This window comes from Panthera tigris, chromosome B3 (assembly GCF_018350195.1).
Source record: "Panthera tigris isolate Pti1 chromosome B3, P.tigris_Pti1_mat1.1, whole genome shotgun sequence".
Taxonomy (NCBI): Eukaryota; Metazoa; Chordata; class Mammalia; order Carnivora; family Felidae; genus Panthera; species Panthera tigris.
This window is the reverse complement of record NC_056665.1, coordinates 34142575-34159984: the sequence shown is the minus strand read 5'-3', so window position 1 is coordinate 34159984 and position 17410 is coordinate 34142575. Positions and strand designations below refer to the sequence as shown.

Here is a 17410-nt window from a genome sequence, read left to right as displayed (position 1 = left end):
GGTTCCACAAAAGAAGGTGAAGGATCAGTATTTATCTAACTGGTTTGCATGTCCTAAATATTTACATATACAAGAGCATGTTGTTCACGTGGTCACTTGGAAGCCATGTATCACATCTGCCCTTGCCTTACCTTTTGGTTTAAAGTTGCAAGAGGAGGGAAATTCTCTGCAAGCATGAGAATTATTCATCTGGCTGCCACCTGAATTATTGTTATGGAACACATTGAGTTTGACAGATAACCCTGTTCTTAGCCATCCTTCAAAAGAAGCATGAAGGAGCCTTCATGTTTAAATATTTCAGCCAAATTTCTTCCTTCAGAGCATGCATAGAATACAATGTCTTCATTTCCTAATGAAATGAATATTCATATTGGATGTATCGATGGTTAGAAGGGAGACTAGGAAGGTATCCTTATTTGATTTCTTGGCCCTTCTAGTACCAAGGAACAAACTCTTGGATTGAATAACGTTATATTCTGTGGAACATGATGCTTTTCCTTGAGTCATAAATATTTCCCAGCTTGGTAAACCAATAGTTTCCATTCCCAGGAAGACACGTGAGAAAAATAGTTACTATCTCAATGAATAATTTTGCACTGAGGAATTTGCTGTAAAAGAAAGGGTAGTGTTATAGATGTTCCCGACTCTGGGTGAATGCACACTGAATGATTGGAAAGAGGCAACATGGGAGAGCAGGAGAAGAAAGAGAAGCTACCGGAGATGTGGAATCAATTGTTAGTCCTTGTGAAAGAGCAGGCAACAGACTACAGGTAGGGCCCCCTTGGAAGGGTCTTAGGGAAAGCCAGAGAGCAGCCCCCAGTGATAGAGGCAGTAAGAAGGAATTATCGCTATTTGATTTCTTCGTCATTCTAGCCATTGGTATATGTGACCCAGCGCCACAGGCCCTGTCCTTACAAGAAAGGTTTCCATTGGACTAGGAGACTATGCAACCAACAGAGGAAAGAGAGCCTGGGCGTTAGAGACAGAAAGCCTTTTCATTCGAACCCTCTATCACACCTCTGTGTGACCTTGTCTTCTCTGAGCTTCAATGAAATAGGGATAGTCAAGATCATTAAACAGGCTACCATGTAGAAGATGCCTCGCGAGTGGTGAGTGCTCTCTTCGTGATCGCTGTCACTTATAACATGGGGCTCCCTACTGCCTGCCTCCCTGCAAACTGCTTGCATCCCTACCTGCATCTGTTTTCCACCCACAATTCCCATAAGACTGGGCTCCAACATGCCCAAGCTGTAAGCTCCGTCCCTTGCTCTCTTTCTAAAATGAACATAACCCCTTTACGGTTCATGAGGTTTTTCATAGCTGGTCTTTAACACAAGCCAGGAAAGACTAATAAAAGGAAACACATTAAAAAAAAAAAAATAGAGGGATAACCAAGTTATAAGAAAATCTCTGAAAATCTTGATCACCGTTGTCCCAGAACGCCATGGAAAGGCAAATGATCGTAGCCATTGACCTATTACAGCTGTGGCTTCAAACCCCGCCTGAGACTCGTGTGTAAATAGAAGTGAGGTTTCAGTGGACAGTGCAAACAGGCCAGGCTTCTCTGTGAGTGTAGAAATGCGTGTGCCTTATGTGAGAGAAAGGATGCCTGCACGTGCCCAGGGGCATCACCGAAGTGGGGCACACACTCCCTCAAGAAGGAAAACATACTGACGTTTTTCCAGCCCCTACGACAAGCCCGTTCTGAACTAGGTGCCTTCATCTGCATGTTCTCAGTGAAGCGTCACAAAAGATGTGACGATTATACCTTCACAGCTTTGTTTAAGGCTCAGAAAAATGATGTCACTTGCAGGTGTAGAGCACATTGGGGATGCTCTTAGGCAAACAAACCTGTATGTGTCTAGAAGAAAAGACTTTTGGACATGGGGAACATAGAAATTTTCATCCCAGGTTATGGAAATGGAAAGAATGGAAAGCTTCAAGGAATCTAAACCAGGAGCTCTAAAGGCCGGGAAAGAGGCATAAAGCAGGTGTAGAACTTCAATAAATATGTGGGAGGGCCAGGAACGGAGAGAGGCTTAAATGTCCGCAAGTGAGCTCCAGATGCAAGGTCAGTCGTCAGTGGTCCTCCTACCCACTCAGGGCTTCTCATCAGCCCTCCACCATCTCCTAGCTTCTCTCCTACTCCTCTTCCTTGTCCCTTTCTTCTCTCTCCAGCCCTGGAAGCAACACCAGACTCCTCCTATTTGGCTGTATCTCAGTGTGGCCATTGTCTCTTGTTGCCTTGGTTTCTGCTGACCCCAGGCCTCAGGGTCCCACCCCCCACCCCCAAGCAGTTTATCCAAGATTTACACACTGACAGTTTGTTAAAAGGAGTTGCTAGTCTGGCTGGTAGATAAAAGCATTCTCGTGTGGTTATGGGGACATAATAAGCCCAAAGAAAGGAAGATGGACCATTTGAGGTGAGGAGACAGTAAAACCCTGCCTCAGGAGGAGCAGGAGGGCATCTGGAGTGTCATGAAAAGGAGTCCCTATCAGGAAGTCCTCTCTCTCTGCCATCTTAGGACTTGGGTCTCCTTCGGTGAGGCAAGGAGCTGGCGCCCCCAGAGCCTCTCCCGCCATCCAGCACTGGGATTCTCAGGAGACCGTGTATGAATATGCACCTTACCTTCACCCTGGCCCCCATTACAAATCTCACAGAGAAAAGCTTTCTCAAGGTATTGTTTCTTTCCAGTTTGTAACCAAAAGGGTAATAGTGTTGCACTGTCTTTGTTTTGCCTGGACGGGGCGTTGGCTGTCACTTGGGGGTTGGTGTGCACCTTGAGAAAAGTAGAAAGAGCACGAAGTAAACAAAAAGTGATCCAAAAGCCAAATAATCCCAGATTGCACAGGAATTGCCTAAGGATGCTACTCAAACACAGATTCCAATTCAGGTAAGCCTGGGATGGGAGCCATGATTTGTAACAAGTTCTCAGATGATCCTAGGCTGCCGGTACACGGACCACACTTTGAGTGACAAGTAACAACGGTCTAGAAAGGATCAACTAATGTTTATTATTCTTGATTTTTTTTTTTTAATTAAGACAGAGGAGGAAAAAAATAAACTTTGGAAGGATTTCCATCCAGACAGCTCCAATGAAAATGTTTACGGTGCGAGAAGAAAGTTCCAATGAAAGAGAGAATTAATATGACTGAATCCAATGAGGAAATCAATGACAACCAAGATACACACCTCGATCCTTGCTCTAAGATGATTCCTTCAAAGGCCTGCCTCCCCCTCTCCCCCCAAGTAAGGCTTCTGCCTGAAACAGGCAACACTGCTGTTCTCCCAGGACCTAGAAGTCTCCCCTACTCTACCTTTAATGGAGCATCCTTCTTCGGTCCATAGGGCATTACTTCAGTGTAGCTTGGTGTGATTTTGCCCTTCATTCTAATTCCCTCTCCCCATCCAGGCCCCCCTTACCTCTGCGCCCATCCAAATGTAGCTGTCTTTGTGCTTCTCAGCCTCTAGTCTCCCCATCTCTCCCGAATGCCTGTGTCTGCTAAGCATCTCCTGAAAACCGTGTTTCCGTGTGCTGTTCCCTGACTCCACAGCCCTGGGACTCAAGCCCCCTAATGTTCAGTATAGCCAGCCTTTTCCCTTTTCATCTCCCCACCCCAACCAACTAACCAGCCAGTCTTCTCAGCCATCCCTGGACATCCAAAAAGTCCATTAACTCCCAAAGTTTAACACATTTACACAGATTTCTAAGCATTTTCCTTGAACAGTGTGAAAGTAAAAGGCCTGATTAGTTCACTCACATTTTTAAATGCTCCACAAAAATGGGAAAGTGAAAGTCGTATCTTAACAACAGTAAATATGCAATCCGCCTGAGTTGCTGAGCCCACCCTTCTGGTGTTCCTCAACTATCATTCTTTAAATGTTCAACCACGTTTTCCTGTCCCTAAACTAGCTGCTTAGGTGAGTACCCTTTTACGAAGGCCTGTAGGTGCCATCTTGTGGAGAAAAATGCAAACAGGCACGTTTGGAGAGAAGCTGTGTGTCAAGGAAAGGACAAGAATGTACGCATGAGTCTCCCTTATTGCCTTCTGGTGGGTCACTGGATTCACCCACAGTCCTCTGAGGGCCTTCTGGTTGGACCCACACCTGCAGACTCAGGCTGCCTGAGCCCAGGAGGGGCCGTGTAAATGAGGCCAAGGTGCAAACAGCCTCCATCCTGGGGCACATTCGTCAACCCAACTCACGGTTGCCTTTTTGCTAATACTTGCTTCCAGAACTTCGCCATATAGAATATAGACTGTGTCTTCTCCTTTCTGCAGGAAACTTCCTAGTCCTGACCCCTCGGCTGCTAAAACCACAGCACCTAACAGACCTCTCCCACATGGTATGAGCCCCTCCTGGGGCCCTATAGAGTTTCCAAACAATCCGACCAAGTATTTTAAACAGAATTCTCTTTAAATTTTTTTAACTGTATTTATTTTTGAGAGAGAATGTGAGTGAGCATGAGTGGGGTAGGGGCAGAGAAAGAGAGAGAGGGTGAGAGAACTCCAAGCAGTCTCTGCACTGTCAGCGTAGAGCCCAACACAGGGGCTTGATCTTGAGATCAAGAGTCGGATGCTTAACCAACCTGAGCCACCCAGGTGCCCCAAAACAGAATTCTCTTTCAACAGAGAATTCACCAGAGAGCCTTACATTTTAAGAGTAAAATGGAGGTCCAGAGGTTGCTACGATTCTATACAAAATATATATATACCTTATTTTATAATAAAGCGGTTACCATTGTCATAATTCATTCATGCCCCCTCCCCCCATTTTAAGCCATTCGGGGAGGAAAACCATGAAAGTAAAGCATGGGAATTTGAGGGTTTGGAATATCCCCCCTCTCCAGGGAGAGACGACCCTGGTGGCAAGGAGGGTGGTAATTCTCTTACGGCGTGAGAAACGTTTCCCTCTCGGGGCTTCTTTCATCAGATTTGTAAGCATTGTTGCAGTTGACCTTCATCCAGTTTTATCCTACAAGAGTGCCAGCATTTTCTTCCAGTTAAGTCGCTTGGTAAGGTGCTATTCTCTAATGAAATAGGATGAGGTACTGAAAAGCGACAACCATAAGCTTGATTAAAACCAGATCGCTAGTTTCACAACTGTCTTCGTTAGGGAAGCCAAAATACCTTTCATCCCGTGGACCATTTCTTCTCTTCAAATGAATGACATTGTCAGTTTGTTTCCCATTGGTTCCTGTTTCCAATTTAATTTTGTCTACGTATAGAAAATTCCTCTGACTTGAGACATGGCAGGGTTCCTCACATCAGGGCTGTAACTCCTTTTTTTTTCCGGAAACATTTTAGCACCAGAAGATACCTTAGAGATGATCCAGTTAAGAGAGAAAATTGGTCCTGTAGTTTTGATCTCCTGATGCCTCAGCCAGCTGCTGTTTCATTCAACAAACACTCACTAAGTGCCTACTGTATACTAAGCACTGTGTTCTTTCTGGAACATAATCTTGTCCGTACTGAAGTTAGACCAAATGGCAAGCTTAAAGAGCCCTAGCCTACTGGTTGGTTGATGGTGGTGAGGAAATGTTGTTGTTGTTGTTGTTTTAACTGGATAATTAAGTATTCTTTGCTCATTAGCTTCTCTGACATTGACGGAGTGCTGTTTTTGACTTTCTTGGAGCTGCCATTGTTCTAATGCTTTCTGGGGGAACTGTCATGTTCGTCTCTGGTATCCCATGAGCTGAAGATTACGCTACAGCAGTGATTCTCAATTGGAGGTCATTTGGGGACATTTGGCAACATCTAGATACATTTTCATTTGTCGTACTGAGGAGAGGGTGTCACATGTCACCAACCATCCTACAGTGCAGAAGATAGCCCCCACAACCAGGAACCATCTGGCCCAAAACGTCCCTAGAGCCATGGTTGAGAAACCATGGCCGGGAGCAAGAAGGTAAGGAAGTGACGTGCTGAACTTCCAAACCCGGCCTCGTTTTATATATTGGAGTTCAGCATTTCTGCATGAGGTTTTGTTTAAAAAGTATGTGTTTTTTTTTTTCCTTAAAAAACTCTTGTTGAAGACTACTGAGGTAGAAGATGACAACTCTTTGCCTTATGTTTTAGGGTTGAAACATATTGGAACAAGTCAAGTGGGCAGTGTATAGAAAGCAGGTGAGGGCAATCAGAGGTTTATCTGGAAGCCTCAGCCTGAGCCTCAGTCTTACCCTCCCACCAGTATATACTATGTTGAATGACGGGATCACATCTGCCTTCTAGTTTAGTCCAGAGATTGGCATTTTTTCTGTAAAGCACCAGACCACAAATATCTTGGGTGCTGTGGACCATACTATCTCTGTCGCAACTACTCAACCCCACTGTTACAGCACAAAAGCAGCCTAGACAGTAGGCAAGCAAATGGGCATGTTTGTGTTCCAGTAAATCTTTGTTTACAAAATGGGTCATGGGCCAGATTTGGCCTGCGAACTGTCATTTGCCAACCCTGATGTAGACCGTAAGAACTGTGTGTGTTTTACCTTCATGTCTCCCTGCCTAACACCCTATTGGCACATAGTAGGGGTTGCCTCAGAAAATATTTCCCGAACTGTGTTGAGGGCCAATCACGTAGGTGCAAGTACAAGCAGATTTTAATGAGCATAATGGCTGGAAAAAGATCCATCCAGTATTTCCTAGAGAATTTCTATATGTTGTTTCACTGTTTTCCTGTGTTGGACATTCAGGACTCTTCCGATTGTTTCTTATTAATAATAATGACTGTGATGAGTTCCTTCATACAGAAAGTGTCAGCCTCATTTATCATTTCCTTGGCATAAATTCCTAGAAGAAATAGGATCAAACAGTATATATTGCTAAATTGCTTTCCAGGAAGGTGGTATCGATGTGCATTCCTAACGTAATCAGAGGGAGGGATTTATCATTATGCAAAGGATTTCTTTCAACAGAATGTCATGAATAGAAGTTTTGGCATCCATATGTATTTCCACAAATTAGCTTACTGCAAACAAAAGCAAATTGGTGTTAGCTACTAATCATTTTAATAATAACGTGCTCCCACACTGTTGTGACAGCGTGATGATTAAGGCGCGTTGTGCTATCTGTCCGTGTCATCTAGCCAACCAGTGGAGGTTACCCTATCGGGTGTGTTTATTGAGCACACATAGAAACATCTGCTTCCCATTAGGGCATCAGAAGCTCCCCTATCTGCACACCAGGCACCAGCCTGCCCTGCCGTGATGTACGGAGGCCTCCTCCCTGTGAACTCCACCACCAGATATGTCATCCAGATCGCTCATTTCCCTCAGGAAACTTCATTTAGGTTAATGTCGGCACACAACTGGGGGCAATTCTTGAGCAATTTCTTCTGTGACGGCTTGCAACGCGTAAAATTCTCCTACAACATGTTGCAAAACTCACTGGAAGAATACTAAGGGTATTTGTCCAGTTGTCCACTTGTCTTTGTCACCGCAAGAAATGTCTCTTCTGAAGTGCGGTACATGGTGAGAAAAAAACATGAAATAAAGGTAGATCAAGGAGCAGATGTTCATCCTGTCCGTTTTCACGAGGTGCTGTTGGCACAGTAAGGGTGAAGGGGCCCAGCAATGTGCCTTACCTTTACGGTGAACGCTGGCCTTTCCTCGGCTCTTTGGATGTCTCTGACTCTCTCCAAATGAAGAAGAGAGTATCTGTGACTGAGAAGTAATAGAGAGCATTGTAGAAATAGGAGTGGGTCTGTGGTTATACGATGGTGGAATTTACTTCGAAGTGGATGGATTCCAGATGCAACCAGTATATGAGGACCGTAATTAACCAAACCCATGCTGCCAGGCACCTTCTTGTTTACCTGCTTAGGTCCTCCCGACATTGCCGTCGGGTAGACACCGTACCAACCCCAGCCACAGAAAAGGAACCAGAGGCTCAGAATGGCTAACTGGTGCGTCCAAAGGTCAGCGCTCCTAAGAGGCAGAGCCAACACAAAACCCGGGTCCACAGACTCCAGTGCCCTTTTTTTTTTTTTAAGCACCTAGTGATAGCACTTTGGTAGCGCCTCTGAGTTTGGAAACAGAGACCAGTGCATTAAGTCATCCCCATCAGAGACCAGCTGACCAGCTTCCTAAAGTGCGAGCCAGAATTCAGACCCAATTCACTTGTGGGCATCGTCCCCTGAAAGACCCGGACGGTGGTGGAGATGTTTTCAGCGCTGAGCCCAGAAGGAAGTGGCCATGAAGCCCTGAGGAAACAGGGTGTCACCTGTAGTTCTTGGCATCTCTTGTGTGGCTACATGCTTCACCGAAGCCAACCTGTAGGCCATTTGGACGTCTGGCAGGAGAAAAGGTTACAACCTTCCCTCCCATGTCTAGCTTCCTGCAGAGTGGCTGTGCTGCATAGGAAGTCTGGCATGTGGGGGTGGCATTCATGGGACTGTGGAGAACATCTCAATATAATCTGTTTCACAAGATAAAATGGCATTTATTCTGTGTCTGTGGTTGTCTGAAGCCCACTGTGGCTGTGTAATTTGTAATTTTCTTGTTGGTCCTCCCGCTCTAATGGGGCTGGGGGCTAAGGATTCATGTGATGTCTGTCCTTGTCTTTGGAGGCTCTCATTCATCCTTGAAATGTCCCCTATACCCCATTTAGAAGAGAGAGACGGGCTAGGCTGCCTGTTCTCCTCACTCTGGGACCCTCTCCACAACACCAAAGTTATTGTCTGAGAAACAAATCTGAGCATGGCCCTCCCTTTCTCGACACCCAGGGGTTGCTTGTTGATGCCTTCAGATAAAATTCTAATTCTTCCTCCTGGCAAACAAGATTCTTAAACCATTCAGCTGAATTCTCCAGCCTGATTTCATGCCTCCCAGCAACCCTACACTTGAGCCGTGTTGTTCTGTGAACATGCTTTCCTACCTCTCTGCCTTTGTATGAAGTGCTCCCTTTCCTGGAATCCCCCGTGAGGAGGAGCTCAGTCTGGGACAAACCGGGCCCAGGGACGGCAGAAATGGAAAGGGAGGAGAGTGAGATTTTGCTGGACAGGGCAAGGACTGTGTGCTGACCAACATTTCTATCCATCGTCCCCATCAGTGACAATCAGAGGCATGTCCTTAATTTGGTTGGAATCTTGCTTTGGCAATGTGGCATTTTGCTTGTTTCTTTTTTTTTTTTTTTTTCTCAAAGCAAAGGAGAACCCAAGGGGTCAGAGATGGAAATCATGCATGGAAAACATTTTCCTTATTTTTCTGCTAAAATGTGCTTGGGGCAGGGGCAAGAAATATTTGAGGGAGGAGAAATACACAGCAAACATGGCATTTTGAGAGGTTAATTGGATGTGGATGAACTTATTGAGATGATGTTCTGTTACTGTCAGAAATAATGTTTTACAGAGAAGCTATTTGTGAAGAGAGACCAGTTATTATTGATGGACTAATGTGCACTCAGGAATATGGAAGTAATAATGCAGAGGTACAGTGTCTACAGAAAGATGTCAATCAAACGTGAGGTTGGAGGGGACAGCCTGAAAACCTTCTGATTTGACTCTGCGTATAGGATTTGACCTGTAGGGCCCATATGAACAGACCCAGTGTTATTTCACAAAATCACAAGTGGATTTTGGATGGTTTGCCGACCACTTTGCCCCCCTGGGATGGGGTCTGATGAGTGCTCTTTAGAATTCAAAGAACCAACACAAGCCTGTGATTCCGCAAACATGTGTCTCAAGTTTTAGAGTACCATTCTGATCTCAAGTACCGTTCCCTATCCCCATAACCCAGTGAATGAATCCTGTCATCACAGCGCTTCATTGCCCAGCTGTCATCTGCTCACTTCCATCTGCCCGTAGAAATGTGACAGAATTCTTTGCTCCAACCACATGCCCACATCTTAGATGCAGGAAGCATGATCATGAGCCCCAGAAGTAGGAAAAGACTGTATAAAGGTAATGATCTTGCACTTTGTTCCAAGTGCAAAATAAAATGGCCCCAACAGAAACATGAACAGGGAGGGGAAAGATAAAGCAAAAGAAATCTTTGAGTCATGGGAAGATCATCGTCCAGCTCGCTGGCGTCTCTGGCCTTTGCCTCCTTCCCCGCTTTCCCCCAGGAAAAATGCTCTGGGGGAGCCAAGCCAAATCCTGCTGCTCAGCTCTTCAGAGCCACAGTGACCAGCAGAGACCCAGATCTCGACCAATTTGACTTAATGCCCTAAGAGGCTAAGCCTGCGAGTACCACTTCTCAGGGTACTTTGCTAAGCATTTATACGGTCTGTCATTTAGAACACAAGACTTGGGGACAAACCCCAATTTTTGGTGCAATACTTATCATGGAGCCAAAGAACTTTGTATAGAAATCCCAGATGATCTCTCCCCTCTGAGTCCCATAGGGGGATGGATGGGCAGGACAACTTCACTGTCCGGCCAGTATAAATAAGTGACCGGCCCCCACACCCTCCCTGTTCCTTCTCTCTGCCTAATTTTCTCCTTATAATTTGCCACCACCAAGCGTACTGTTTGATTTGCTTGTCTTGTCTACTGTCTGGGGCCTGCACCCCGCCCCTAGAGTGTACATTTCATACATTTCTTGCCCAGAGTCGGTGCTTTGTGACTATCCATCAAGTGCAGGAAGAATGAACTTGCTCACCTGCAGGGGCTGAATGGGGGCAGGAGGGAGGTCAGTTTGAGACCCACTAATAGATCTTCCATCGCCCCCTCGCCCCGTCTCCCCTCGCACTCCTGTTACATGCTACAAGAGTCTTTTGTTTTCTACCTCTCCACAGAGCATTGGCTGTGACGACTACTTAGGCTCCGACAAAGTTGTGGACAAATGCGGGGTGTGTGGAGGCGATAACACAGGCTGTCAGGTTGTGTCAGGCGTGTTCAAGCATGCCCTCACCAGCCTGGGCTACCACCGAGTTGTCGAGATTCCCCAAGGAGCCACCAAAATCAACATCACCGAGATGTACAAGAGCAACAACTATTTGGGTAAGCTTGGTCTTTTTCCGGAGGAAACCCTCTGTCACTACCGGATGATTCGTTCCTTCCCAGGATCGTGACACAGCAGTGTCCAGAGGTCCATAGACACGTAGAAGGTGCCACTGGGGCGCGCCAAAGCTCCGCTTGGCCTCCCCCTTGAAATGAGAAGCGTGGGTGGAGAAAATTTTAAAAGTCCTTGCAAATAAATATTTAATACCTACACATTTAAGCCAGCCTTTGTTCCTTCCAAGAGCAATGTGGTTATGAAACAGGTGATGGGCTAAATGGTTTCTCTGAGATGGGGGAGGCTCTATAAAAAGCCAGGGTATGTGCCAGTCTTTGTTCTGTTGGGAGTTCAAGGTGGCCAGGGGCCATTGATGACCCTGTCTGGAGCTTCGTTCCCTACAAGTGTAAAGTAAAACCATTTTTTCTCTTCTTTCTGCTTCATCTGCCTGAGGCAGCAGGATGTGTAGAGCATGTATGTATCTTCTTAACAGCTGCAGTCATTTTGGTCAAGGTCGTCAATATCAAGAAGCCGTTTTAACCCATTTTCCTACTGAAAGTTAGATCTTTGTTGATACTTCCTCCTGGGTTTCTGGCTGATTGCATTTTACACAAAGCCAATCAGGCCATACAAATTAATTTTTACCAATTTTAGGTAAGCATGTGCAGATTAACCAACAAAATAACACAAGGAAAGCAATTCCTGAGTCATTTCATGAAGGCAATATTCATTTTCATTTTTTAATTATGTCTTTCACTTAAATGGCACAGACACTATGTGCCAGGCACCATTCTTAGTGTTTTGCCTCTACTAAATTATTGAACCCTCTCAACAGCCCTAGAGATAGGAGCAGTTCCTATCCCCATTTTATAGATAAGGAAATGAGCACAGAGAGATTATGTAACTTGCCAACATCGCCCAGCAAGGATGAGGTAGAGCTGAGATTCGAACCCAGGCAGTCTATCTCCAAGCATAGCAGTCTATCAAGATATAATACCCATGAGCAGTTCTCAGAGTTCTTCTGGTACACCATTGGCCATGCAGCAGTCAGTGGTTGCAGCAGTTGAGAGAGGTGGTTAAGTTTGCAAATTTCAAGTACCAGGAACACCCCCGAAGATAAATCCGGACCCGACAACTCCAAATGCCACAGCTCTTCTCTCTGCACCCAGGAAAATGCAACTGAAATTAGCTTCACCTGGATTTATTGACAGGAGGAGGAAGGAATGGCAGGTGAGACCCTGAGACAAGTCCAGTTAAAGTGGAGAGCTGACCCATTGGCTCTGGCAAGCCCAGGAGCCACCAAAGTGACAATAAGCCCAGTTTTCCCAATGAGTGGTTTGTGTGTTATTTTTAGTTGTGAGAAGATAGTCCTTGTGTGTGTGTGTGTGTTTTTTTTTTTTTTAATATTAGAACAGCACATCTCCATAAACATCCCATCTTCTAGAATGGAAAATGTTCTTCAGGGGATTAGTTGAAGCGTCATTGGGTGCAAGTGCACCAGAAAACAATGCCACTTTTCACGAGCGTTGTGTTGTTTTTAGTAAATTCTCATTGCTCAAATTAGTCCTGTTCGGCAAACAGTTTTTAAGTTGTGCCCTCTGAAGAGAAAACCCTGGGTGAATATCCACTGGATGTCTGAATGGAAACTGCTCTCGGAGCCTCAGTGTTTGCATCTAGAGTATGGGACGAAGAATCTTGACCTTGTAAGTTTTCAGGACAATTAATAGCGTAACAGATATTCAGAACCCAATCACTTACTAGCAACTGACCAATGTTCGTTCCCTTTCCTTTGTCTCCGAGACCTTTTTAGTACATCAGAGCTTCGTGGAATCAAAATTCCCTCTCCCCCTAAAAAAGGCTCAATGAAAGGGTGATGATTCAGAAAGTCAAATTCAACCTTGTATGCCCAGAGAGCAGTTGGGTACATGAGAAATCCAGAGTCCTTTGCCAATATTATAGGATGGCATGTGGGCAAAGGAGGGAGAATGGAAACAGAAGAACAGGCCACAGAGAAAGTAGGTTCCAGAGGTGATGAATGGGACCTTCTGTCTGCAGCACTGAAACTACGTGCAATGCTTTTTTTTCCTCCTTTTTTCTTATGTTTATTGACATGTAATTCATGTATCGTAAAATTCAACCTTTTAAAATGTACAGTGGTTCGGATGGTATTTTTCTGATCACAAGTATTCTCTTTAGCTATCCCACCTATCCTGCTAAATCTCCTATTCTGTCGGGTCTGTATAGTTTAAAAGTTAAATTGCATGGGATTGCCTGAGATTGTGTAGAAGTCATTAGAACACAGGTGTCTCTGGCTATTTTTGAACTGTTCAACGACTGTGTTTTACATTACACATTTTCAAACACTTAAACGTTTTTTGAAGAGATATGTGGTGGGTTTCTCTACAATTTTCCAGGTAATGGTGAAGGTTTTGGTTTTCTTACTGTGTGATTCCTGGCTAAGAAAACTATTTTGTGTAAAAATGTGACTTGATGCACAAAATTGATTTGGCTGTTCATGTACAGCTGTTCTGTAGAATTGGCAATAGAGAGGGAAGGAATAGTTCAAATTTGTGTCATTGCTTTCGAACCATGCACAGCTTTTCAAAGTTTTTCAGTTGCCCTGTTTCTCAGAATTACCTTTAGTTATTTGTGATGCAAATCAAACTTTTTCTTGTGAAACACTTGGTGTTTTTTAATGACTAACTCTCCAAACTCGATAGAAATGGAAAATCGCGGGGCGCCTGGGTGGCGCAGTCGGTTAAGCGTCCGACTTCAGCCAGGTCACGATCTCGCGGTCTGTGAGTTCCAGCCCCGCGTCAGGCTCTGGGCTGATGGCTCGGAGCCTGGAGCCTGTTTCCGATTCTGTGTCTCCCTCTCTCTCTGCCCCTCCCCCGTTCATGCTCTGTCTCTCTCTGTCCCAAAAATAAATAAAAAACGTTGAAAAAAAAAAAAAAAAAAGAAATGGAAAATCGCTTTCTATGAAAACAGAAGGACTTATATTATTACTGCTGGAAAAGATGGTCTTATCACCTCATTTTAAAAGGTTTTTAATTTTAAAACCCTTAATACGTAAGTGCCTTTTCTAGGCCAGTCGCTTAGTTAATGATAACAGTCGTGCTATGTGTATGGTAAGTACCAGAGTCTCCAAGCATTTTGACGTACGTGGCCTTCTGATTTTTAAAATTGGGCATTCTTTACTTTGCTTGCTTCAAGAAAGATCTAGAATTACTGAAGATGCAATGATAGAGTGAGGATGTGAAAATTGAAATTTAAAAATCAAAACTACATATGCGGAAGAAGGAGGCATACATCCCCCAAATCTTGGCTAATGTGTAAATAGTAATGGTGCGTTCAACCAGACGCTGAGTTTATGGCTGAATTTGGTGCATTCAACCAGACGCTGAGTTTGGTTTTTTCCATCAAGAACTGGACCCGCTAGGGGCAACCGGGTGGCTCAGTCAGTTGAGCATCCAACTTCGGCTCAGGTCATGATCTCATAGTCCATGAGTTCGAGCCCCACGTCGGGCTCTGCTCTGACAGCCCGGAGCTTGGAACCTGCTTCAGGTTCTGTGTCTCCCTCTCTCTATGTCCTCCCCTGCTCATTCTCTGTCTCTCTGTCCCTCTGTCTCTCTCTCTCTCTCAAAAATAAATAAACATTAAAATAAATTAAAAAAAAAAAAAAGAGCTGGTCCTGCTAGGATGCAGACTCCGAAGGCCAGAGCTCTAGCCCTGGTCCTGCCATAACCCACAGGGGACAGACCCACCTGGAGCTGGGGCAACAGGCCAGCTCAGCACTTTGTGACACCCACTATTTCTCTGGGCAAAGCTGGAGAAACCGTGACCTTTAATGATGCACAGATTTCAGGAGATAGACCCTTTGTCTCCTTTTAGATTGGAAACCAATGAATTTCTGCAGAACTGAGCTCCACTTTTATTTTTAAGTTTATTTATTTATTTTGAGATAGAGAGAGGAGGGAGGGAGGGGCAGAGAGAGGGGGAGAGAGAATCCCAAGCAAGCACAAAGCCTGATGTGGGGCTCAGATTCTCAAACCGTGAGATCATGACCTGAGCTGAAACCAAGAGTCGGACACTTAACCAACTGAGCTACCCAGGCGTCCCAAGCTCCATTTTTTAGTGTTTATTTGAATTTGTCCACATGCTCCAAAATATATACTATTTGGTGCATTATAGATTCCTAGATGATAGATAGAGATAGATAGATAGATAGATAGATAGATAGATAGATAGATAATCTTTTTTTTTTAATGGAAAAGGCTTTGGAATCCATGGATCTGCTAAAGGCTATCTATTGTGCTTTTGCATGAGAGTTATTCTGAACCCTGCTCTTTGGAAATAAAAAGTTAAACCTAATTTTATTAAAATGATTGACATTTTATATTACTTACCTCTTCCTTAGTAATAAGATGTTGTAAAACTATTCTACCTGAAATATCAAAGTTTGGCTAGTGCAGCTAGCTCAGCTTACTAATGTCATTATGTAACAGTTCAGAAATCAGACATAAAAGCATACCAAGCAAAATTGATTCTACAGGACATGTTCTACCTGCCAACATGCTACATGTCATAGAGCCTGAGACTTGGAAGAAATTTGTTAAAGGTCTGTAAGCTTTAAAAAATAAATTGGCAGTACCTTTACTTGTAAGCATGTTTTCTTAAAGGTTTTAAACAATAATAATAATCACCAGCATTTAAAACATCAAGTATCATGGATCGTCTGTAGGTTGCAAACCTTTCATTTATTAGCTGAACTGCTCTCTCTATGGGAAAGGTTGGAGTATTTAGATAACAGAATGTCTTACATCCGTATGATAGTTAATCCCAAAGATCTGTCACATGCATTGTAAAAATTTTGAACAATACAGATGATATAGAGCAAAAAGATGAGATTCCTTCTTTGTGCCAACCCCATCCTGGGTCCGCTGCCTTCAGGTGTTAATTAAGACACATAAATGACCACCCTTACCAGCTCCGTGTGCATCAGTCCTTTGTGGAAGTACAAAAAACATGGATCTTCTAAAAGTGGTGTCACTATGCATACTTTCTGCAATTTGCTTTTTTATTTTAGTATTATATCATGATACCTTTTCATATTACTACATAAAGCTAATTCATTATTTTCTGAGTGCAGAGTATTCCATACAACAGATGTAACGTAATCTAGTTCAGCAGTTCCCTATTGAGGGATGTTTAAATTGTCTCATTTTCTAATATTGCAAATAATACATTTGATTTGTGGTTCAAGACGGCAGACTGAGTACATGAGGGTTCTTTTGCCCTCTTCCTCCCAAGATTCCATCAAAATGATACGAAAGGAATAAGACAGGATATAACCTACAACCACCAAGAAAAGAAGAGGGGGGGCATCTGTGAAATGATTTTAACAAATTTCTGGAACACATTTCTGAAAGCAGATGGAAGAATGTTCTCTAATAGAGCAGAGGAAATCATAGCCTTGGTAGCTGAGGGGATAATAATGAGGAGGGGCCAGCCCGTATGCAGAGCCCAGCAGCCTCTGGGTCTGGGGGCAGCAGATAAAATGGAGGGTGGGAGAAGAGAATGGAACTGAAGAATGGAGGAATATATGAACGGGCACCCCACCCCCACCCCCCGGCACGCACATTCAGAATGCTGGCCTCAACCTCCTCATCCAAAAGCTGATGGGAACTAGAATGTGGCTGTGAGGATTGGTGCCCCCAAGACCTCAGTAACCATTGTGGAATTGGAGGAAGAAGCAACTGAATGACCGGTGCCCCATTTTTTCACCCTCTAAAATTTGGCCTGTTGACAAGCTCTGCCAATGTGTACAGAATTCTCAAGCAGCCTTCCCATTGCTTTCATCTTAAACATCAATAGACAATAACATAAGTGGACAACCAAGGATCAGTAGACATTTTTTTAAGCCCATACCATGAAAGAAAAGCCAAGATATATAACTTAAAAGTTGTTTCTAGAAGAAAAAGAGCAAATTCTTGGAGAAGAAAACTTAAATAAAGGTCTTCTTACAAGTAATGCTTCCATGAATATCCTAATAGGTATATCCTTTCATACTTATGTAAATATTTCTGTAGGATAGATTCCTAGAAATAGAATTTGTAGGTCAAATGGAATGAACACTGAGAGAGAAAGGAAGATTCCTCTACAAAGTGGTTGTACCAATTTGTACCCCCACCAAAAGTGCCTTTCTCCAAACCTGGACCAACACAAAATATTATGAATGTACTTATTAACTTTTACTATATCTTTTTTATTTGCATTTTCCTGACCACTCATTTTTATTGTGATTTGTACTCCTATGAATATTCTATTTTTAAATTGTGTTTGTGGTTTTCTTACCAGTTTTAAGAACTCATATAAGTTATGGATAGTAACTTCTGCTCATATACATATTAGTCTTTATCTTGTGTTTCAACTGTGCTTATCATATCTATTATTCTGTGGAGAAAAATTTTAATCTT

At 43.8% G+C, this 17410-nt stretch overlaps 1 protein-coding gene across 1 annotated transcript in view; it reads left to right on the top strand.

Moving 5' to 3' along the window:
- The window catches only part of THSD4 (thrombospondin type 1 domain containing 4), a 542149-nt gene that overhangs the window by 432963 nt on the left and 91776 nt on the right, over nucleotides 1-17410 (top strand). Inside the window, exon 7 of the mRNA XM_042988485.1 lies at nucleotides 10735-10939. Within this exon, the coding sequence (XP_042844419.1) occupies nucleotides 10735-10939 (205 nt within the window). The remainder of the gene's footprint in view (nucleotides 1-10734; nucleotides 10940-17410) is intronic.